This window comes from Electrona antarctica (assembly GCF_951216825.1).
Source record: "Electrona antarctica genome assembly, chromosome: 4".
Classification (NCBI taxonomy): domain Eukaryota; kingdom Metazoa; phylum Chordata; class Actinopteri; order Myctophiformes; family Myctophidae; genus Electrona; species Electrona antarctica.
In genome coordinates, this window is record NC_136809.1 from 46538400 (window position 1) to 46561192 (window position 22793).

General features: G+C 46.7%; 1 protein-coding gene across 4 annotated transcripts in view; it reads left to right on the forward strand.

Annotated features, from left to right (window-relative positions):
• apbb2b (amyloid beta (A4) precursor protein-binding, family B, member 2b) overlaps positions 1-22793 on the forward strand; it is a 94045-nt gene that overhangs the window by 24865 nt on the left and 46387 nt on the right. For 3 of the 4 annotated variants that reach the window (XM_079500382.1, XM_079500385.1, XM_079500383.1), the window contains exons 3-7: positions 250-355; positions 2048-2108; positions 3560-4738; positions 18403-18662; positions 19873-20010. In XM_079500382.1, the coding sequence (XP_079356508.1) occupies positions 3577-4738; positions 18403-18662; positions 19873-20010 (1560 nt within the window). In that variant the 5' untranslated portion in view covers positions 250-355; positions 2048-2108; positions 3560-3576. The remainder of the gene's footprint in view (positions 1-249; positions 356-2047; positions 2109-3559; positions 4739-18402; positions 18663-19872; positions 20011-22793) is intronic. The other variant, XM_079500384.1, reaches the window with a different exon arrangement.

The following is a 22793-nucleotide window of genomic DNA, read 5'->3' on the forward strand; positions in this document are numbered from 1 at the left end:
CCCCCGCACTCTCTCTCTGTCTCTCTCTCTGTCTCTCTCTCTCTCTCTCTCTCTCTCTCTCTCTCTCTCTCTCTCTCTCTCTCTCTCTCTCTCTCTCTCTCTCTCATCTCTCTCTCTCTCTCTCTCTCTCTCTCTCTCTCTCTCTCTCTCTCTCTCTCTCTCTCTCTCTCTCTCTCTCTCTCTCTCTCATGCTCAACCTCGTTCTTCCTGTCCAACATTAATCCTGTTTTATTTCTGCGTCTCTCTCAGGAAGTTGGTTGCCCTGAATGCCGTATGATTGGTTGAAGAGAGAGGCGGTGCCTATCAGCATGGACACTGTCCATCGTGGAGTTTCCATCAACCCGCTGTTCCTCTGGTATGCTACACACTACAGCACACTGTTACAGCTAATTGTAAACACTGATAAACATTATAAAGACTTTATATATTTTTATAATTATGTACTGTACATATAGTACGAGCCATTGTAGAGGATAGAAAGTTCTAATTGGCTTATGTTTGGCTTTCGAGGTTGCTGGTTTGACATTAATGCTGTTTAGACATTAGACATACTAGAGTGGTGCCTGTTGGGAACTGGCCTACTTGGAAATGTATGCCACACCACAGTTATGCATGTGTCCCTTTTATGCCCAAATATGGAGTTCTTTATCAGGCATGCCCAAATACGGAGTCTATGCAGATGTCAGAACATCATTGTGATGTCAGAACAGCCAGCTCCATATATGGAGATCTAGGGGTGATCAGGTGTGATCAATTGGCTAATTTGGGCCCTGTCCAGAGCCTCTAGAGTGGTGCCCATTGAGCACTGACCTACTTGGAACGATGCAAGTTGGAAATTAATGCCCCACCCAGTTATTATGTCTGTGTCCCTTTTATACCCATATATGGAGTTCTTTGTCAGGCATGCCCAAAGATGTCAGAATGATGTTAGAACAGGACGGCTCCATATGGAGATCAGGTCCAGAGCCCGGGCAGAGTATTAAACTCTGATGCTGGCCTTCAAAGCAACCAAAGGTACTGTATGGCACATCTTGCAAGTCTGATCGGACCCTACAAACCCTCTCACGTGCTCAGATCAGCCAATGCAGGGGAGCTGGAAGTACATTCAGTAAAAATGCCGGGACAACGCTCCACACGTCCCAAACTCTTCTCCCTTCTGCCTCCAAAACTATGGAATGCACTTCCCATTGCAATCAGGCCTCTTCAGACTCCATCTTGGCCCGTAGCACTTGCCTTAGCCTTGACGACCTTAGCAGGCGTATGCAAAGGCTCAACTTATGTGATTTAGATTTTATGTAGACGTGGCTCTCTATAGTGTATATGCATAGTTTCATTATATACTGTAGATATTCCACTGTTAGACGGATGTTAGGTTCTTAACTTATATTCGTGTGATTCTTGATGACTATTTTGTATGTATTTGATGTATTACCATGCTTACTGTAAATCGCTCTGGATTAAGAACGTCTGCTAAATGCCTAAATTGTCTCAACAACGCAGTCTCACTCCAGTCCCAAGATGGCAAACGGGTGACTTCTTGGGACGTCACGGAGGGAGGATCTGAGTGAAGATTCCGTCACCCTTGGCTTTGAGAACGGCACTTCCGCATTCCTGGAGTTCTCAAGTGCCCGGGACGGCACCGGATGACTGGAAGGGGGTCCCCCCCTTCCAGTCATCTGGTGCTGTCGTTTGACGTTTGGTCACATTTGTCCCCTAGAACTCTAATCACAATATGCTTTTTGGGGAGGTCTCAACAACATGAGGAGACATTGCTCACTGTGCAGCCACACACACACACACACACGCACACGCGCACACACACACACACAGAGTATAGCATGACCTGTCAGCAGGTCCTCCTGCTTCAGAACCATGTGTGTGTGTGTGTGTGTGTGTCTCCTTAGCAACCCGTAGCATTTAGGTTCCACTTGGGTGTCTGTGTCTCTGCTCTCTGGGGTCAACCCTAGGAGTTCTCAGGATTCTCCACATTCCTTGTCTGATGTTTCTTTTCCTTTTTATTTTTGCTTGTTCCCTATATCGTGTTCAGATCTGCTGCTGCAGCTAGTGAAACCTGCATTGTGACCAGTCCATGACCGACCCCCTGTAAGGTACACACACACACACACACACACACACACACACACACACACACACACACACACACACACACACACACACACACACACACACACACACACACACACACACACACACACACACACACACACACACACACAACTGTACTTGTCCACTGCTGTCTGCCTGAGTGTGAAGCTGGCTTCCTGTTGGGATTTTAATGAGTCTTTGGATGTGAAAGAGAGAGATCTCTGATATTGTTGCTGTGAAAGAGAGAGATCTCTGATATTGTTGCTGTCTATTCCCACATGAGTTCATTATGCGGTTCATGTCCTTCGCATTACAATTGTAGAATATTTAGTTACACAAGCACTGTATATGAACCCATCGCAGATACACATTTCTCCATGTCTCCCTGCTACATTTAGATCATGTCTGTCTCACCTAGACACAGGATCTGACACGAGTTTTTGACGTAATGGTCAAGAATCAAGATTCAATTTATCCCCTGAGCAAGCAGGCAGGCTTTATTTGATCAATGGTAAAAATGTCAGCACTTGCACAGGAAACGGGGTTCAAATCCATGGTAGAAGAGGAAAGTTACGTCGTGAAATATATATTTCAAAACGTATTAAACATATGTGAAAATAATTTGTACACGAGTTGCCTACTGGCAGTGCGCACATGATATTTGGTGCTGATCGATCCAGCTGTTTGCAAGAATACCAACAGGGTTAATCAGCATATTAGTCATGGATTAAAGTTCTCAGTCGCCACGACTGATTTCAGTCATTTGGATTCCATGGAAGTCAGCATGTCTTCTATAGAAGTGTGTCCTGCACCAAAAATAAGCTATCTACAAGCTTAAAACACGTTGCAGTGCGACGTGTTGTAAGTTTGTAGATAGCCTATTTTCAGTTATTAGTTACCAGTATTTCAGTCTTCCAGAAAACTCTAATGATCTCAGATATTTTAGAACCGCAATCATTAACGCCTCAGTTTCTTCAACTGGTTAGCTGTATGGCTACCAAAACATCCTCATTTTACATATTGTGTTAAGTGTGTAGGACACAAAGCGCTAGGGCTTTCACTTCTAGTGATTTTGACTAGTTGACTAGTTGCCTAATTTACTAGTCGACTATTTTGTATTTATTTTTTTATATATATTTGATCTTGAGGTCTACAAAAACAGGAAAAAAAAAGAAAAAAAACTTCCTTCAACCAGAAACCTAACCACAAGCACGACGCAACGCATGTAGGACCAACGCACAACGGGTGATGCGCATGTCGGACGTTTGGTGTGTTGGATAAGCGTGCGCACCCCCCTTTCACGCTGTTTCACAAATTACATATTAGGACTTGGCCTAGCAACATTTTTCAGTTAAGTTGTGAGATTTTATTTAGCTTTAATCCATGATATTAGTACACACTCACTTCGCTCTCTCTCTCTCTCTCTCTCTCTCTCTCTCTCTCCGTCTTACAGTTAACCCCTCTCGTGTCATGATGATGTCGGTGGACGTGACCAATCGTAACGGCCCTGCCGCCACCCCGCCCACGTCGCTCAGCCTCCGCTCCTCCCACAACCAGCTGCTCAGCGGCGAGGTCATCAAGCAGGGCTCCGCCTGCACGCCGCCCAAGTGTCGCAAGAAGTACGCCCTCACCAGCATCCAGTCGGCCATGGGCCTCGGAGATGTCGCCGCCGGGCCCCCACCCTCTGGGTCGCCAACATCGTCCTCGCCCGCCGCCGTGGCCTCCTCGGCGACGCCCAACAACCCCAAGCTGGCTAAGAACGGCGTGAACCAGCTCCGCAAGGCTGGCCAGGATCACAACAAGAACACGACGGGTGGCGGCGAGTCGCCCGAACCCGAGTCCAACAACCCGACGACGGAGGACAACGTCGTCAACGCGGCGGCCCCGGAATGCCAGACTCTGACCGATGACGAGCGAGACGAGGACGAAGGCGACGACGATGACGATAGTGACGTTATCGAGCTCGCCTACGAGCCGACCAGCCCTGACCCCGCTGCCGACCCAGAGCCCGAGCGGAACGCCCGCTCGGAGCAGCAGCAGGAGGAGGAGGAGGAGTGGAACGTCATCGTGGTCCCCGAGGCAGAGCTGAACTCCAGCAACGTGTCGCCTCCGGGTCTCGACGACAACAACGCAGACGACGGCGACGACATCAGCATCCTGTCCGAGAAGGAAATTATGTCGAAGATGAAGATCGAGGAGGTGGAGGTGGAGGAGGTGCCGGAGCAGCAGGAGGAGGAGAAGGTGGAGGAAAAGAGGCCCCTGCTGCTGCTGATCAGAGACGAGAGTCCGCTGGACGACAACCTCAAAGCTCCTCCGGGCATCATCGGACTCATCTCTGACCTCCACCCCAACCTCAAGCTCCTCAAGTCGAGCAAAGACTCCCCGCCCGGGGTGCCTCCTCCTCCCTCCTCCTCCCCGCCCCGGCAGGCCTGCAGCCCCGAGGACGCTCCCCTGCTCTCCGTGGCCTCCTCCTCCTCCTCGTCCTCCTCCTCCTCGCCGGAGACCAAGAAGGACAGGAGGACAGGCGCCAAGACGGACTGCGCTCTGAACCGCATCCAGAACCTGAACCCCAGCGACGAGGAGTCCAGCTGGACCACCCTGTCCCAGGACAGCATCACCCCGGAGGAGACGGGTACGTGCCACCGTTTGAATTGAATTGATAAAGAGCATCTGCAAAATGGCTAAAGTTGTTAATACGAAAATGGCTAAAGTTGTTAATACATTTTCCTGTGCGTGCGCACACACACACAGGCACAAACAGACTACAGAATACTGTGTGGTAACAGCATCTTATGAGCTTGTGGTGTGTGTGAGGTCAGCTGCTGTGCTGTGTTTTTCCTTCCTTCGTGTGCAACTTAGTGGTTTCCCTGTTACTGTATGTTGATGACATGTTTTCTCTCGGGTGTGTGTGTGTGTGTGTGCGTGTGCGTGTGCGTGCGTGCGCGTGCGTGCGTGGCTACGTGCACTGACCTCCAGTAATGTGCTGGAACCTGAATAATAAACAGTAAAGCCTCCCCTAGCCTACAGTACTGTATATCTCCCAGAATCCCTTTAGAGCAGGAAGTGCTACTGAGGCCCCAGAGAGTGGATGGGAAGCTAGGTCAGCTTAGCTGTGTGTCCACATTCATTTATTTGTGTGTGTGTGTGTGTGTGTGTGTGTGTGTGTGTGTGTGTGTGTGTGTGTGTGTGTGTGTGTGTGTGTGTGTGTGTGTGTGTGTGTGTGTGTGTGTGTGTGTGTGTGTGTGTGTGTGTGTGTGTGTGTGTGTGTGTGTGTGTGTGTGTGTGTGTGTGTGTGTGTGTGTGTGTGTGTGTGTGTGTGTGTGTGTGTGTGTGTCGGTGGCAGTCACCGGTCAAGCAGTGAGAAGTGGAGGTGAAATACAGTGCGTCTTTGTCTCTCTATCTTCCTCTAATCATTGGGTCTTTTCCTCCAGCGCTGTGAGCCTTCAGTCCTCTAGCCCTGCCTCATTGTCCTGTGAGCCTTCAGTCCTCTAGCCCTGCCCCATTGTCCTGTGAGCCTTCAGTCCTCTAGCCCTGTCTCATTGTCCTGTGAGCCTTCAGTCCTCTAGCCCTGCCTCATTGTCCTGTGAGCCTTCAGTCCTCTAGCCCTGTCTCATTGTCCTGTCCACTGTGAGCCTTCAGTCCTCTAGCCCTGCCTCATTGTCCTGTGAGCCTTCAGTCCTCTAGCCCTGTCTCATTGTCCTGTCCACTGTGAGCCTTCAGTCCTCTAGCCCTGCCTCATTGTCCTGTGAGCCTTCAGTCCTCTAGCCCTGCCTCATTGTCCTGCTGTGAGCCTTCAGTCCTCTAGCCCTGCCTCATTGTCCTGTGAGCCTTCAGTCCTCTAGCCCTGCCTCATTGTCCTGCTGTGAGCCTTCAGTCCTCTAGCCCTGCCTCATTGTCCTGTGAGCCTTCAGTCCTCTAGCCCTGCCTCATTGTCCTGTGAGCCTTCAGTCCTCTAGCCCTGCCTCATTGTCCTGTGAGCCTTCAGTCCTCTAGCCCTGTCTCATTGTCCTGTCCACTGTGAGCCTTCAGTCCTCTAGCCCTGCCTCATTGTCCTGTGAGCCTTCAGTCCTCTAGCCCTGTCTCATTGTCCTGTCCACTGTGAGCCTTCAGTCCTCTAGCCCTGCCTCATTGTCCTGTGAGCCTTCAGTCCTCTAGCCCTGTCTCATTGTCCTGTCCACTGTGAGCCTTCAGTCCTCTAGCCCTGCCTCATTGTCCTGTGAGCCTTCAGTCCTCTAGCCCTGCCTCATTGTCCTGCTGTGAGCCTTCAGTCCTCTAGCCCTGCCTCATTGTCCTGTGAGCCTTCAGTCCTCTAGCCCTGCCTCATTGTCCTGCTGTGAGCCTTCAGTCCTCTAGCCCTGCCTCATTGTCCTGGCATAACCTTGTCTGACATTTGTCTTCTTGCCCCTGGGCCGCATTTATCTTTTTTTCCTGATTCGCTGAGTCGAGCGATTCTTTGATTTTCTTTTCTTTTTTTTCTCTCCCCCCTATCCAGCCTTCCATCTTGCTCCTTTATCTTGCTGCACTGCACTAAACACATGAGGAGGCTGGGAAACAAGCCGTAAATATTTACTGTTCGGATGCAGTTAAAATACGCACGCACGCACTCACTCACTCACGTCACGCACGCACTCACTCACGCACGCGCTGACACACGCGCGCAGAGGACAGTGGATCTGCAGTATTCCATGTGAGCCCCTCCATATGTACTGTACCTGGGGCTGTGTGTGTGTTATGAGAAGAGGTTTACATGTTGAGCCTGCTGCTGATCCCCAGACAGTCATGTGGGTCTGACATGATGGGGAAGTATCTGAGCTTCTAGCGACGGCCGCGGTTGTTCATACAGAGAGCATGGATTAGAGTTCTCAGTCGCCACGACTGAATTCAGTCTTTGGGATTCCACAGCAGCCAGTATGTCTTCCATGGAAGCATGTCTTTGTACTGAAAATAGCCGATCTACAAGCTCACATATACGTCGCAACGATGAATGAGTATTTGAAGTGGTCAAGCTAGAAATAGAGGTATTTTCCAAAAAACGGTAATGCTCTCGAATATATATCATACAATTAAAGCCTTGATAATAGAAATATAGAATGATTGCATAGGAAACAGTTCATGCTGTTTCACAAATCACAGATTGGGACTGACAGAAATCCTGATGATATTTTATTCAACTCTATTCCATGAGAGAGGAGGGAGCACTATAGGCAGCATTTAGTGCACTGGTTCCCAAACACTGGCTCGGGACCTTAGAGTATATATTGACCCATTCTGGGTTAATATATACTTTTTGGTGTTTAACCATTATTGAAAAATAGCAGATCTACAAGCTTACAAGCTTGTAGGTCTGCTATTTTTGAAAAATCGTGAAAATGTGGCACAAATTTGGAATACATATTCTTCAGAGCGAACGTTTTTAACTCAAATCTTTGCTTCTGGGGAGGTCCCTGGAACAACATATTTTGAGATGGGGGTCGGTGGCCAATTACATATAGTTTTGGGGCTCCTTGACCTGAAATAGTTTGAGAACCACTGACATAGAAACATAGGTTTTTCAGAAAACTGGATTTAGAAGACATTTGTAGAATCGAGCTCCGGTCTAAATGGGTTAATAGTCACCGGATTTCTCCTCTCATCCACTTTCATTGAGTTGCTCACCCAGTGGGCGTGGTTCCGGGTTGGAAACAGTGCATTCTGGGATTGCTTATGGGCCAGACGTGAACGCGCGGGACCGTCATTGGACTATCATTGTGTGCGTTCATGTATGAAACTGGCCAAACAGCATTGACCACGCCTCCAGGTCTTAAGTGAAGTCATAAGAACTGGTACATAAGACACGCATAATACTGCCCATAGTGTTCTCGTGTTATGGGCCCATACGTGAACGTGCGCAATGCATAGTGCTGGCTCGAGCTGCAATACCAAATTCGGCCACTGTCTTTTTCGCAAAGAAAATGGAACCAAATGGACCCGTACATTAACATTGATTTTACGATATAAACCGGGGGTCTCAGAGATAGAAATGACATTAAATGGGGGTCTGTAGACTAATATGCATGTCAAACTGGGGGTCCTTGAAATTATACTGGTTGAGAATCACTGCTAGAGCCGTCAAAATCTTCTCTTATGGGGGTCCCTGGCATATCTTTTTCAAATGGGGGTCCGCGGGCTCATCAGTGTCAATTTGGGGGTCTTTCCATCATAGGGTTCTTCCTGGCGGATACCCCTGGATTCACCCCTGGTGTGCCACCTGCATGTGATTTGTTATGCAAAACCCCCTTTAACCACTTAAACCCTGTGTACTTAGTTTGTCAGGGGTCCCCCAGGGCTCTAGACAAGGTCTGCCAGTATTTACCTCTAGTCTACACCAGGGGTTCTCAACGTTTTTGGCCGGGGACCCCCGGAAATGCTTTGGCAATGTCTCGGGACCCCCGCCCCGCCCCCCAATATAAATTGACTGCTACAATAACCTTAACCCATTTTGGGCGGGAACCCCTTTTGGTGTTTTAAGCATTATGTTATAATTTAGCTATTGAAAAATAGCAGATCTACAAGCTCATAACGCGCCACCGAGTGTCGCGCTACGAGCTTGTAGGTCTGCTATTTTTGAAAAATCGTGAAAATGAAATTTAAAAAAACATCTTTTTTTTTTAAATAATTTGGGGACCCCCTAAAATAGAACGAGAAAGAGAACCTCTAGTCTACACCATGGGTTTTAAACCAGTGCAATGCAGGTGGTCCCTGGCCATGCATTCCGTAATACTTTGAGAGGGTACTTGGGGTGTCCTGTTTGGTCCAGGGAAAAGAGTTGATGCATTCAAATATGGCTGTAAGAAGCACAACAAAAATGTTGTGCTTCTTGCCAAATGATATCCCTGCTCTTTACGGGTAATAAAATGCTTTGAGGCGCTGAGCTGAGCTCATGAATGTAGCCTGTGATAGTGTGATTAGTGAATAACAAGGAAGGAAAAAAGAAAAAACGAATCTTAATGGTACATGAACCCCCACCACGATTGTGTCAGGTGGGTCTATAATGGACCCACCCGACACAATAGTCGTACCGGTGGTTCCCAGGTTGCTGTTATAGTCAGGATGGTGGTCCCTGGGTCAAAATCTGTTGAAAACCCCTGCTCTACACCAAATCTCTTAGCTGACAATAGCCAATCATGCTCAAAACATGTCACGTTGCGAGTTGTGATGCGTTGAGAGCTTGTGGATCCGCTATTTTTGCCTAATGTTTACCCGAATATAGGGACATTTAGGGTTCATGTGGTTAAACTCGTACATACTTCCAATGTCTTCTGATGATATTAAATGCCATGCTAGCTAAACGTGGGAGTTTCTATAGGCTTCACCTTTTGCCATGGTGATGGAATGTGCCTCCTGAAACTAAATAAAATGGCATTTCATTCATTTGAATCCTTCCATCACATATTATTGATCAGGTTTGAGGTCAAATAACAAGTTCAGTAGTAGATTGACTGGAAGGACATGATGCCATAATAACCTTGTTTTGGTGTAATTTGATGCAACCCAAATGGCTGCCGCTGAATTCCATTTGAAGCAGTTAAGAGCTTTGGCTTACTCATAGTTTGTCATCCTTGTAAACGGTCGTCATTGCTGAGGAAGGCAGTGTGGGTGCCAGTCAGACATTGCTTGCCTGTACTCGCTTTCTTGCTGGTCGTCTCAACAACAGAAGACTTAACTTTGGGAGCACATGTTAAAAGCTGGGCGTCGCGTGTAATTTGACCCTTGAAAAAACACCTTCTGCCGTGTCCGTTTGTTGTAAACACATGCTGTGGAATACGGCACTCCCGTTTGCCAGACTGTGAGCCTTGACCTTTGACATGTGTTTTCAGCTGTTTTGAGCTTCCCATCTCTCAGAGTGAGTGTCTCAAAGAGCCCTAGTGTTGTTGAGAGCTTTCAGCACGGCTGTGCCCCGACCCCGCGCAGCCTCTCTCTCTCTAAATGGTAAATGGAGCATTTATATAGCGCTTTTTATCCAAAGCGCTTTTCATAGATTCTGCATTACATTCACCCATTCATCATGGAAACCATGCAAGGCACCAACCTGCACATCAGTGTCTTGCTCAAGCACAGGGGTCACCAAGACTTGGTCTTGTCTGTGGCACATTTTTAGATTTTCTGTTTTACACACCATTGTAATGTTCTTATTTTGATCATAAGTCCCACTTACTGAATGTTAAGTCTCCAGGTTTTCTTCAGAATATGTATGACAATTATTTACTACGACTCTACATCACATTAGGAGTCCACTAGTACTAGTGGTTCTCAAATGTTTTATTTGCAAAGACCCTCTTAACTCAGAGTTACAGAACTGTTATGGTCATTCAGGGCTAACTATTTATGTGTTTTCTGGTTATATTATTGTCCACTTATGTCCGTGGCAAAAATGGAATGTGACAAACAGGCACGGACTGGCACAGAAAATCAGCCCTGGCATTTGTGGTCCTCACCGGCCCAAAGGCGGCCCAAAGACCCTACTATGTCATGTTTTATTACTTTTTCTTATTGTTTTGGCTCAGCCCCGGCCCCTTGACTGCCTAGCCCTTCTGGCATCTGCCAGAATTGCCAGACTGTCCAGTCCGGGCCTGGTGACAAAATGTCCACCACAAGCCAACATGACGATGACCCCTGCTCAAGGACACTTGGACACTAACACTGCATGGGAACTCACGGTTCCCATCCGGCCGCTCTATACCTCTGAGCCACTGCCGCCCCTCTCTCTGCTGATAGGGCTGTCACCATTATCACATTTTACTTTTGATGATTCATTGTCACTCAAATAATTGCGATTAGTGATTGAATTGTGTTTCTGTTGAACATTATTAATTAAAAATTACATTTCTGTTTGGCTTTTAGCCTTTGTAAAACAAGATATGACTGTAACACATTAAATAACACTAATAGCCCATATACAATTTACTCAAATGTGTTGAGCTTGTAGATGGCAATATATTGTCATTTTTAACATGGAAATGAATATGACGATTATAGCGATTATTACTAGCTCCAAACAGCTGAAAACGCGTGTCAGAGGTCAAGGCTCCCAATTGACTTTGCATTTGTTTATATTAAAAGTGATGTTTGAGACATGTGAGTGAATGGGTTGGTAGTTCTCCCAGTTCCTCATTCACAGTGAATGGCTTGGTAGTACTACTCCCAGTTCCTCATTCACAGAGCTCAGAAGCAGCAGACAAATATTATCGGTACCATTTGGACTTAAGGTCCATATGGTACCTCTACCGAAGGGGACTACCCTAAGGTTCTGTGTATTATAGGTACTAAACCTGTACGTCCCCGTGGCAGTCGGCCACCGGCCTACTTGGGAGTTAGAGTGCAAAGTGTGTGTGAAAGGTGGAGTGTGTAGAGGCTGGAAATTGCACAGGTGAAAGGAGTTGGCCTCATTAGGCCCACTGGCAGAGTCTGGCCCAGGTGAAAGGAGTTGGCCTCATTAGGCCCACTGGCAGAGCCTTGCCCAGGTGAAAGGAGTTGGCCTCATTAGGCCCACTGGCAGAGTCTGGCCCAGGTGAAAGGAGTTGGCCTCATTAGGCCCACTGGCAGTGCCTGACCAGAGCCTTTTGTGGTGGTTCTGGACAACCGTGGGTCCGACCGACTTGATACCGGGCACTGCAGTCCCTGCGGGGGTGTGGAGTACTGTGTAGTAGTCTCCATAATATACGACCAGTCTTTCTCTCGAGGGTCATTTGGTTTGGCAGAGAGAATGTTTACCCCTTACACCAGTTATAAAATTATATGGAAAATAAGTATATAATATACAGTGGTGTCATGCTCGTAGAACGCAGTACCACGCCGTGGTACCAGTAATCTTTTGACGTGCACGCGCAGGGACGGAACGGAACGGTGCATCTGCGTGCACGCTAGAACGCGCCCCCCCCTAGATTCAAGAGAAGACGCACCTAATCAACCTTGCGTCACTAGACTTTCCAAGACGCACACTAGTACCCAACTACCCACTACCCAGTGGTCTAGGTCAGGGGTTCTCAACGTTTTTGGCCGGGGACCCCCGGAAATGCTTTGGCAATGTCTCGGGACCCCCGCCCCGCCCCCTCCCGACCCCCAATATAAATTGACTGCTACAATAACCTTAAACCATTTTGGGCGGGAACCCCTTTTGGTGTTTTAAGCATTGTTATAATTTAGCTATTGAAAAATAGCAGATCTACAAGCTCATAGCGCGCCACCGAGTGGCGCGCTACGAGCTTGTAGGTCTGCTATTTTTGAAAAATCGTGAAAATTAAATTTAAAAAAAAACCTATTTTTTTTCTTTTTTTTGGAATAATTTGGGGACCCCCTAAAATAGTTTGGCGACCCCCCGAGGGGTCGCGACCCACGGGTTGAGAACCCCTGGTCTAGGTTTACTGGCGCCCTCCCCCCCTACTTTCACGCCGTGTCAAGTACCGTGCCTACTACTTTGCATAACAACAGGACAGCTTTAACTGTTTATACCTGAGCGCACGGTAAGCATGCACACTTACATCAGTAGGCTATGGCTCCAGTAGGCTACTGCTGCTGTGTGGTGTTCTGCACACAAGAAGAATGCCTCGATCCTCCAGAACAGATTCATTCGTCCAAAGCAAACTCTTTAGTTTCGCTAGTGTGCAGTAAAGATGTTTGTCTGACTATTTTAAGTCTACTTTTGTGTTTGTGTCTAAAACTCTCATACACTATTTAACAATAGGCAGGCTATATCAGCTGTTCTGTGTTGCGCACATGCACGCACATGCGCGCACGCGGCGTCATTAAAACGCTGTGGTACCAGTAAAAAAAATGACACCACTGATAATATAGATGTATTAATTCATATTAATACTACTTTATTATTTGCCTACATGTAGTCGTTAACGATAATAGGGCAGAGAGTCTAAATACAGCTGCAAGAGATACGTACTGTAGTCTCTCTCTCTCTCTCTCTCTCTCCCTCTCTCTCTCTGCATCTCTGTCCGTCTCTCATAGGGACTGAACACTGTTGTTTTTCCAAGTGTATGTTAGAATCCTCTGGTGATGTTGTGGATTAGAGTGCCAGTGTTACACTGCTTTCACACAAAGGCGTAAAAACACAAACACACACACACACACACTCACACTCACACACACACACACACTCACTTACCTGAGGAATGGTATCGACAATGCCCTTGGTGTTCTCACGCAGCAGTATGCGAGCATCCCAGTGAGTGAACACAGCCCTGCAATATTGTGGACTAGTTTGCAGCAGGTAAAAAAAAGACATTTTCACACTTTAGTGGGTGACTAGTTCATTCACCCACCTGCTCTATTTCGCTCACCGTCTCTCTACCTCTCACAAACATCTATATCAGTGGTTTCCTGTCAAGGACCCCTACAGTGATATGTATCCAGACCCCAATTTGAAAAGATTTTGGGCCAGTGAGCCCATAAAAGATTTGCCAACATTTTGCTCTGTCTGAAAATGTTCTAAAATGGCAGATGATCTACTGCAAGCTCAACAGCTCGCCGCGGCGATGTGACGCATTGTGATCTCGGGAAATAAATCGTCATGTGTCCGAATAGCCGGAAATTAAAGTGGGCCTTAAAGGGTTTTAAACTGTTCCTCATTTAGCTGGAGACCCCCAGGAACCCCCGTAAAGGACCCTTCGGGGTCCCTAGACGAGAAGGAGTGCTCTATATACAGTAGGCTACTGTACCTTCGTCTCCCCCATCTCTCTCTCTCCGTTCCCCTCTGATCTCCCTCCATGTGCTGAACCGCTGTGCGATGCTGCAAGAACGCTGATCCGGTGGGGTTGCTAGGACAACGGAGGAGAGAGGCTTGTAGGAGAAAGGAGGGAGCGAGATGTAGAGGAATAAGCCAACATAAAGATGTTAGTTCTATATCGAGGGTGAAGACGGGCATGTCAAGCGGAAGCGTCTTATGGTTCATGTTTTGTTTTCTGAGCCAGTATGTGTGTGTGGGTGTTTGAGTGAGTGAGTGAGCGTGCACCTTGTGTACTGTATCTGGCACGGGGAAAGGGAAGGCAGCCTTTGAGATGAGATGTTGTTGTTGACGTTCCACATATGAGGGAACGGGGTGACAGTGACAAACACAAGCGCCTCTCTCTCTCTCTCTCTCTCTCTCTCTCTCTCTCTCTCTCTCTCTCTCTTCTCTCTGTGTTTCTCCTGTCATGTCCATATTCTCCTTCTTTTCTCCCTCTTCTATGTCTTGCTGTCTTTCTTTCTCTAACTCCTCTTTCCCCTCTCATTCCTAGCGTCAACACCCCATCTTTCTCTGTTTCTCCTCTCTCTCTCTCTCCTCTCCTCTCCTCTCTCTCTGTCTCTTTCTGGTATATTGTCTCTCTCTCTCTCTCTCATACCTCGCCAGGCTGCGTGCGGTCGGTCGGTCGGTCACACACAGGCACCGGCTGCAGCCGTCATAGCTACAGTAACTATGATGCTGGGGAAAGACTACATGCTGGCCATTGTGATTGTCAACTACGAGGGTAGGTGACACTGATGCGTTGTCTGCAGTAGTCTCTGGGGACGGCCGGGCAAGCACGCTGTGACGCTGCTACTGTGTGTGTGTGTGTGTGTGTGTGTGTGTGTGTGTGTGTGTGTGTGTGTGTGTGTGTGTGTGGGGGGGGGGGGGGTGGGTGGGTGTGTGTGTGTGTGTGTGTGTGTGTGTGTCTCGTGTGTGTGTGTGTGTGTGTGTGTCTCTCTTGTGTGGGTGTGTGTGTGTGTGTCTCTTGTGTGTGTGTGTGTGTGTGTGTGTGTATGTATGCCTTTATTGCCTTCTGTGTTGTGGGTGTGTGTGTGCCTGTCAGCTCTGATAGGAGGAAGTTCATGGCTGTGATTGTGTGTGTTTCTGTTTGTGCGTAGATTCTGCTACCTGTCTGGCCGTTGGGATATAGTGTGTCTGCTGCGGTGTGTGTGTGTGCACTGTGCACGCACATGTCAGCATGTGTGTTGGCGTGTGTGCAGTGTACGCGTGTGCATGTGCGTGTCGGCGTGCGTGCAGTGTACGCGTGTGTTGTGCTGTTGAAGATCAGTATTCTCCCCACCAACTACACTCAGCTCTGCTCTGGTGCGAGGCTGCATGCTAATGGCTACGTAGCGGGGCTGTAGCACTGTGCTGTGAGCTGAACATACTAATGGCTACGTAGCGGGGCTGTAGCACTGTGCTGTGAGCTGAACATACTACCTACAGTCCTACACATGCATGCAACTATACAGCATGTTGGCTAAGTGGTAGCATAGCATAGCATCCATAAGCACTGAAGGAGTAGTACAGGAGAAGGAATAACACTAACAGAAGCTATCACTGGTAAGTTAGTGTTGATTTACTGCGTAGACTCAAACAGCAGCCAGTACTAAATCAGTCTGTGGTGTGTGTCTGCGCGCGCATTCAGGTGCAACCGTGCAAGTGATCTCTTCACGCGCGCGCGCGCGCGCGCGCACACACACACACACACACACACACACACACACACACACACACACACACACACACACACACACACACACACACACACACACACACACACACTGTGTGTGTGTGGCTATTAGCTCTGACCTAATTCTTATGCTCGTAAAAAAGGCTACATCTCCCAGAAGCCACTGCTGCACAGCTCGCCGCTGTTCTCTGTGTTCTCAAACCTCAAGGCACGTGAGGCTGTGTGTGTGCAGAGTGCAGACAACTCAGTACAAGTTCTTTTCCATTTTATACTTTTTAGCGAACTGGTTTTAGTAGGGGGTGTGTGTGTGTGTGTGTGTGTGTGTGTGTGTGTGTGTGTGTGTGTGTGTGTGTGTGTGTGTGTGTGTGTGTGTGTGTGTGTGTGTGTGTGTGTGTGTGTGTGTGTGTGTGTGTGTGTGTGTGTGTGTGTGTGTGTGTGTGTGTGTGTGTGTGTGTGTGTGTGTGTGTGTGTGTGTGTGTGTGTGTGTGTGTGTGTGTGTGTGTCCGTCTCAATCTCTGGACTGACGCAGTCGTCATTGTAACATATGGCCTGCTGTCGTGGCGACAGACCCATGGGCCGTGTTTTATCTGCCTGGTCAGCAGTTCAAGAACCCCCTGCTCACGCACGCACACACCGCGCATACCACACACACACACACACACACACACACACACACACACACACACACACACACACACACACACACACACACACACACACACACACACACACACACACACACACATGCTGCGTGCGTGTGTCTGCGCACACACAGTTAACCAGTCCTTCATGGACTTACAGAGCTTATATCACCTTTATGAGCTGCTACAGCACCTAATGCAGTGTCATTTCATCCCTACTACCAGGTAGTTTGTCAAGAACCCCCTGTCCACGCACGCACGCACGCACGCACGCACGCACGCACGCACGTACAAACAGAAGCAAAAACAAGACAAATGTGTGTGTTTTCAACATGCTTGCTGGTGTCGGGTATCTAAAAACTTTTGATGTGAGGCCACTCTAATAAGAAGTGCCAAAAGAAAGATTAAGTATTGCTGTTCCAGCTGAATCCACTGTAAGCATAGAAGGGTGAAGGGTTTTCTCCAAACACATCATGAATTGTGTTAACACAGCCATCTGCTTACACATGGAAATTGCAAGACTTGAATGAACCAGAGTGGCTTTGAAGTTTGTCTGTGTAGTCGGAAAGGACCACATTTGCATCAATATCATCTTATCATTTTCATACCATGCTGTAATGCAGGGGTTTTCACCCTTTTTCATATCAAGACCCATTGTTTATTTGGCATTTGAGCCACGGACCACCATTCGATGACATTAAGCCTCTCAGACCCAAAACGAAAGAATATTTTGTTATAGTTGGATTAACAGTAATGTTTGTAGATGTTTAACAAAAATGTAACTCTTGAGAGCGTAAAATGAAACTAATGAACTAAAGGGTCCATTTGGTTTCATTTTACACTCTCAAGAGTTAAAGATCTATAACGGTCCATTTGGTTACCAACTCTCCATCATTTAGCTGGGAGTGGGGACCACCAGGAACCCCCTCAAGGACCACTGGTGGTCCTCGGACCACTGGTTGAAAACTGCTGCTGTATTGAACAGCATGAATAATGGCTTCTTCAAAAATCTAACAAACCATGATATACTTTGGACAATGTTGTAAAAGTAAACGGTGGGATAGAATCATGTCTTCTTCGTAGCCAAATGTGGCTTTACTTCACAGTCATGTCAGCCTGTGGTGGAAAGTAACTACTGTAAGTGCATTTACTTAAATACTGTACTTAAAGGGGAAAACCACCCATTTTCAAAATTTTACTATGTCATTAATATACCTTAGAGCTGTTGTGTGGAAATAATAAAAAAGTCCCCCCCATTCTGTGTTTCCTAGAACTGTAATTATGACATCATCAAGATGTGTTTCACCATGTTAATGATTTTTTTCAGACCTCTAGTTCTAGGAAACACAGAATGGGGGAACTTTTTTATTATTTCCACACAACAGCTCTAAGGTACATTAATGACATAGTAAAATGTTGAAAATGAGTGGAATGCCCCTTTTAAGTACAATTTTGAGGTATTTGTACTTTACTTTGGTATATTCCAACACATTGTGAGTTTGTAGGTCGGCTATTTTCAAACGTTTTTTGAATACATTTGAACACACAGCTTACTCTTACACACAGCCTACTCTGCTGTACGGCTCAGTTATGTATCATCTACTTGCTTCATTAATGAATTGTCTAGGACCCGAAATAGGTCACAAGCCTGTAGTGGGTTTGCTCCTACGTGACATTTCTCTCATGAAACTAGGCCAGTAGAATAGGCTAAGATAATAAGTTAGGCAAGGGTCCCTGGCTGAAGAAAAGATCACCATTACAGTACGTAAACCTTAATGTAGATAAATGCACGATTTTCATTTAAATTGGATCCAATATACTGTGCGTGCGTGCGTGCGTGCGTGCGTGCGTGCGTGCGTGCGTGCGTGCGTGCGTGCGTGCGTGTGTGTGTGTGTGCGTGTGTGTGCGTGCGCATGTCACCGTTGTTAGTAGACAGACAGACACATCCAGATACTTGACAGCTGGTAACCCCAGTCAAGCGTCTGTGGATATAACTCCGGAATGGGAGGCTTAATTTTACGGCTGTTACAGGTCAATTTGAACCATGCCCCCAGCAGCAATGGTGTGTGTGTGTGTGCACGTGCGCAGTGTTCTGTGCGCTTGTGTAATATGAGTGAGATGCCCATTAGATACGTACTGGCATTTAGTGCCTTTTTACCGTTCTTACGGAAAATCTAATAAATGAAGTGTGTGTGTGTTTCCCCCTCCAGACATCTGGAGTGAACAGTCCTTCCAGACGGACCCTGACCTGCCTCCAGGATGGAAGAAGATCACGGACATGGCCGGCATCTACTACTGGCACATCCCCACGGGCACCACCCAGTGGGAGAGGCCCGCCACGCACCCCCCGGCAGCACCCAGCGGACCCTCGCAGCAGCCCGACGCCCTGCTCGCCAACGGCAACGACGTTTCCACGCCGCGCAAGCAGTCCCTGGGCTCCCTCACGCCTTCACCCACACCTGATCATGAGGTAAACACAGTGCTGGAAAGGAACTACCTTACTTTGTAGGTTTTGATTATTATTAAATAGCATACAGTACACTAAGCACTCCAGCCTTATGGAAAAAAACATAGTCTTAAATTAAACGAGTACTTTTCCTTTTGGTACCTTTAAGTACACTGAAGACAATGCTTTTGTACTTTTACTCAATTGTATTCTCAATCCCAGACTTTTACTTCTAACGGAGTATTTCTAAAAGGCAGTATTTATACTTTTACTTTAGTAAAACATTTGAGTACTTTTTCCACCACTGGGTAAACGATCCCTGGGTTCCCTCACGCCTTCACCCACACCTGGCCGCGAGGTAAACACGTTGTTATTGTTCGACGGAAGCTTTCCATGTCCTGCTTCACATTGTGCAAATGGTGCCTTTATATGGCGCTTTTATCCAAAGCGCTTTACGTAGATTGTGCATTACACACACACACACACACGCGCGCACACGCACACTGGAACTGGGAGCCTCGTGGTCCCCATCCGGCTGCTCTACCGGCAATCTGATCCATACAGGATCCATACAGTGAGAGATATAAATCGTTGTATGATCTTCATAATCAATCTTGTAGAAGTGATTATGGTACCAAACACGGTGCTTGTGACGCTACTGACCAAATGGCGTCCGCACTACCGAGTGGTCAGGGATGGGAACAGAACAGTGAGGTTCACAGTTCCATCCTGGGTTCCCCTTCAGAGTTATAGTGTACTTGAAGTGTACTTGAGCAAGACTCTGAAGCCCTAATTTGCTCCCGATGTGCAGGTTGGTGCCTTGCATGGTGTCCTCCTCCTCCATCGGTGTGTGTGAATGTAATGCACTTTGGATAAAAGCGCTATATAAATGTACCATTTACAGAATACCTAGATATATTCATGTTATATCAATCAATGCCAAATGGTCTTGAGAGCGGGTATAAAAAAAACAGTGGTGGAAAAAGGTACTCAATTGTGTTACTTAAGTAAAAGTATCAATACTACTCCATTACAAGTGAAAGTCTAGAATTCAAAAGTATTGGCATCAAAATGTACCTAAAGTACTCATTATGCAGAATGTCTCACAATGCACATTGTGAGCTTGTAGATCGGCTATATTCAAAAGGCCGAAATGTAGATAGTGCTGAAGTGGTTAATGTATGTTTTGTAATAATTGTGCGTGTGTGCGTGTGTGTGTGTGCGTGCGCTGCAGTCGTCCCAGGCTGAGGCGGAGGTGTTCTTCGGTGCTTCGACCCGTTCAGGCAGCACTACCTCGGACAGCTCAGTGGAGCCTCTCTCAGCCCATGAGCCCATTCTCCCCACATGTGGATTTGTCAACAGCTGCTACTTTGTAAGTCACAATGTTTGCTGTATTACAACTCTTATTACTGTGATATCATGACGTGTATAAGATCAAAGGATGAATAGTAGCGCACAGACATTCGACTTCTTTCAACACAGATGCTCGCCCCACCGTGAACTGAGATAAAACAATGAAACGTTGAGCCGCAACACTCTTGTTAGTTACTTAGTTGTTTTTTCTTTTTCAAAAATACGACTGAAGTTTCCAGCCTATGCTCTTCTTCTATTCAGACACTGGAGTCTGAAGAGGAGCATGAACTCAAAACATCACTCATGTTATTCATTAATATGGGAACAACAACAGTGTGTGTGTGTGTGTGTGTGTGTGTGTGTGTGTGTGTGTGTGTGTGTGTGTGTGTGTGTGTGTGTGTGTGTGTGTGTGTGTGTGTGTGTGTGTGTGTGTGTGTGTGTGTGTGTGTGTGTGTGTGTGTGTGTGTGTGTGTGTGTGTGTGTGTGTGTGTGTGTGTTAATACGATTGATGATTCATTTATCTGCTAGCAAATAAAATGATTGGATCAGACGTCCTGTTTACTCCACAAGATAAAGGATGTTTCTGATTTGCACAAACAAAGAAACGGTTGTATCAGAATTGAATAACCCTACAGAATATGCATGGGAGAAGGCGAGCCCAGGATTAACCTGACCACAAGTACTGTACCACATCAAAACAGAACCAAAGCTGTACCAGGGGAGGAGCTTGCTGTTCCAACATATGGCCCTACCCAACCATGATAATGATAGTATAGTAAAATGTGGCATGTTTAATTTGATAGCCTATTTATTAACCGTTTCCGTACATAGGACGTCGCCACACGTCCTAGGGGTCCCAATCGACGCGTACATCCGACGTCCTCACACGTCTTAGCGCATCCTCAATGATACGGGGCGAGATAAGAATATTCTGAATTTTTTCCTTTTTTTTATTTGTCAGTTCGCCTTTCGGCTACCATATGCTACACTCTAGGCAATTGTTAGCTTACCATTGACTTAGCCGTTAGCACGGCAGAAAGAATGACTCGTCTCTCCTAATCCAGGGCGCTCTCCGTGGTGTTGAACGGATCGATATACTGGCGCTTCATTTCTGCTCCTCATCCGTCTCTCCTGCAAAATATGAACGCTTTTTGGATCATATATCGTAAACTAAAACGATCGCAATGTAAGCTAGCTATTTTCGGTCACTTAAAGTAGCTCCTCGCTCCTAGTCGAGGCTGAAGGAATGTTCGGGCTGCACACTGCCCTTACACAATGTAAATGATTTAACGAAGAGTGAATTGGCAACAGAAAATAATCAGTCATTTCTACTTCCGTTTGTCTGATATATTCTTTTAGGTAGAGCACTTGCATGATCCTGTGTAAAGCATCGCTCTGCACAGCACTCCTACAACAACATACATTGCTTATAGAGTTGTTTATCTGTCTTTTAGCGTACATTGTTTATCCTACTTATTCCAATGCTCGGTGTCACCGAGCATGCAGTAAGTATCAGTGTGGAAAGAGAGAAGTAGAGGCAGTGGCGTGCACAGATAGACACTAGGGGGTTCTAGAGCACCCCCTGCCCTTTTGGCAATGTGCCCTTTTGGAAAAAAAAAAAAAAAACTTTTTCTTTTTTTTTTCTTTTTCAAAAATAGCAGACCTACAAGCTCGTAGCGCGCCACTCGGTGGCGCGCTATGAGCTTGTAGATCTGCTATTTTTCAATAGCTAAAGCATAACATAATGCTAACACCAAAAGGGGTTCCCGCCCAAAATGGGTTAAGGCAACCGGCCGGTTCCACGCGCTGCACAAGTTGCCCTTTTTTTACTTGAGCACCTGCCCCTCTAAATGTCTGTGCACGCCACTGAGTAGAGGGGTGGAGTTGTGAGAGAGTGGTGGTGAGGACAGTCAATACTCGTATTGTTTCCGAGAGATGAGCAGCACTGACGCAAGTCAATCAGCTAATCAGTCAGTCAAGCAGAATGATGGAGAGAAACGGAGAGATGAAAGGAGATTGATAGAGAGCCGGCGTGGTGGAGATAAAACATTGATCCTGGAGAGAATGGACTTGACATTGACAGATTGACTGCAGAGTCAGACACACCACCGCGGTGAGGCGAGGAACTGACCTGCTGCAAGCTGTGGTGGAAAAAAGTACTCAAATGTTTTACTTAAGTAAAAGTATCAGTACTGTAATGTAGAAGTACTTCATTGCAAGTAAAAGTGCCACTGTTCAAAATGTACAAAAGTATTGGCAATTTGGCATCAAAGTGTACTTAAAGTGCCAAAAGTAAAAGTACTCGTTGTGCAGAACGCCACGTTTCAAGTTTCCAAATGTATAAACATCTTTTGAAAATAGCTATCTACAAGCTCACAATGCGTCGCATTGTGAGCTTGTAGATCGGCTATTTTCAAATGGCTGAAATGTATATAGGGCTGAAGTGGTTAATGTATGTTTTTAATCAAAATCTACAAAGTAACCAGTAACTAAAGTTTTCAAATAAATGTAGTGGAGTAAAAGTACAATATTTGCCTCTGAGATGTAGTGGAGTAGAAGTAAAAGTACTGGAAATTGGAAATACTCAAGTAAAGTACAAATACCTTAAAACTGTACTTAAGTACAGTATTTAAGTAAAATATACTTAGTTACTTTCCACCACTGCCTGCAAGCTGCACGGAGTGTCGGAGACGGTCGGGCACGGCACTAGGCATTACAGACAAAATGGCAGACACTGTCACCAGAGCCCACCAATGAGCTCAAGGTACACCTTAGAATTGAAGCTCTCTAACGACATTGGTT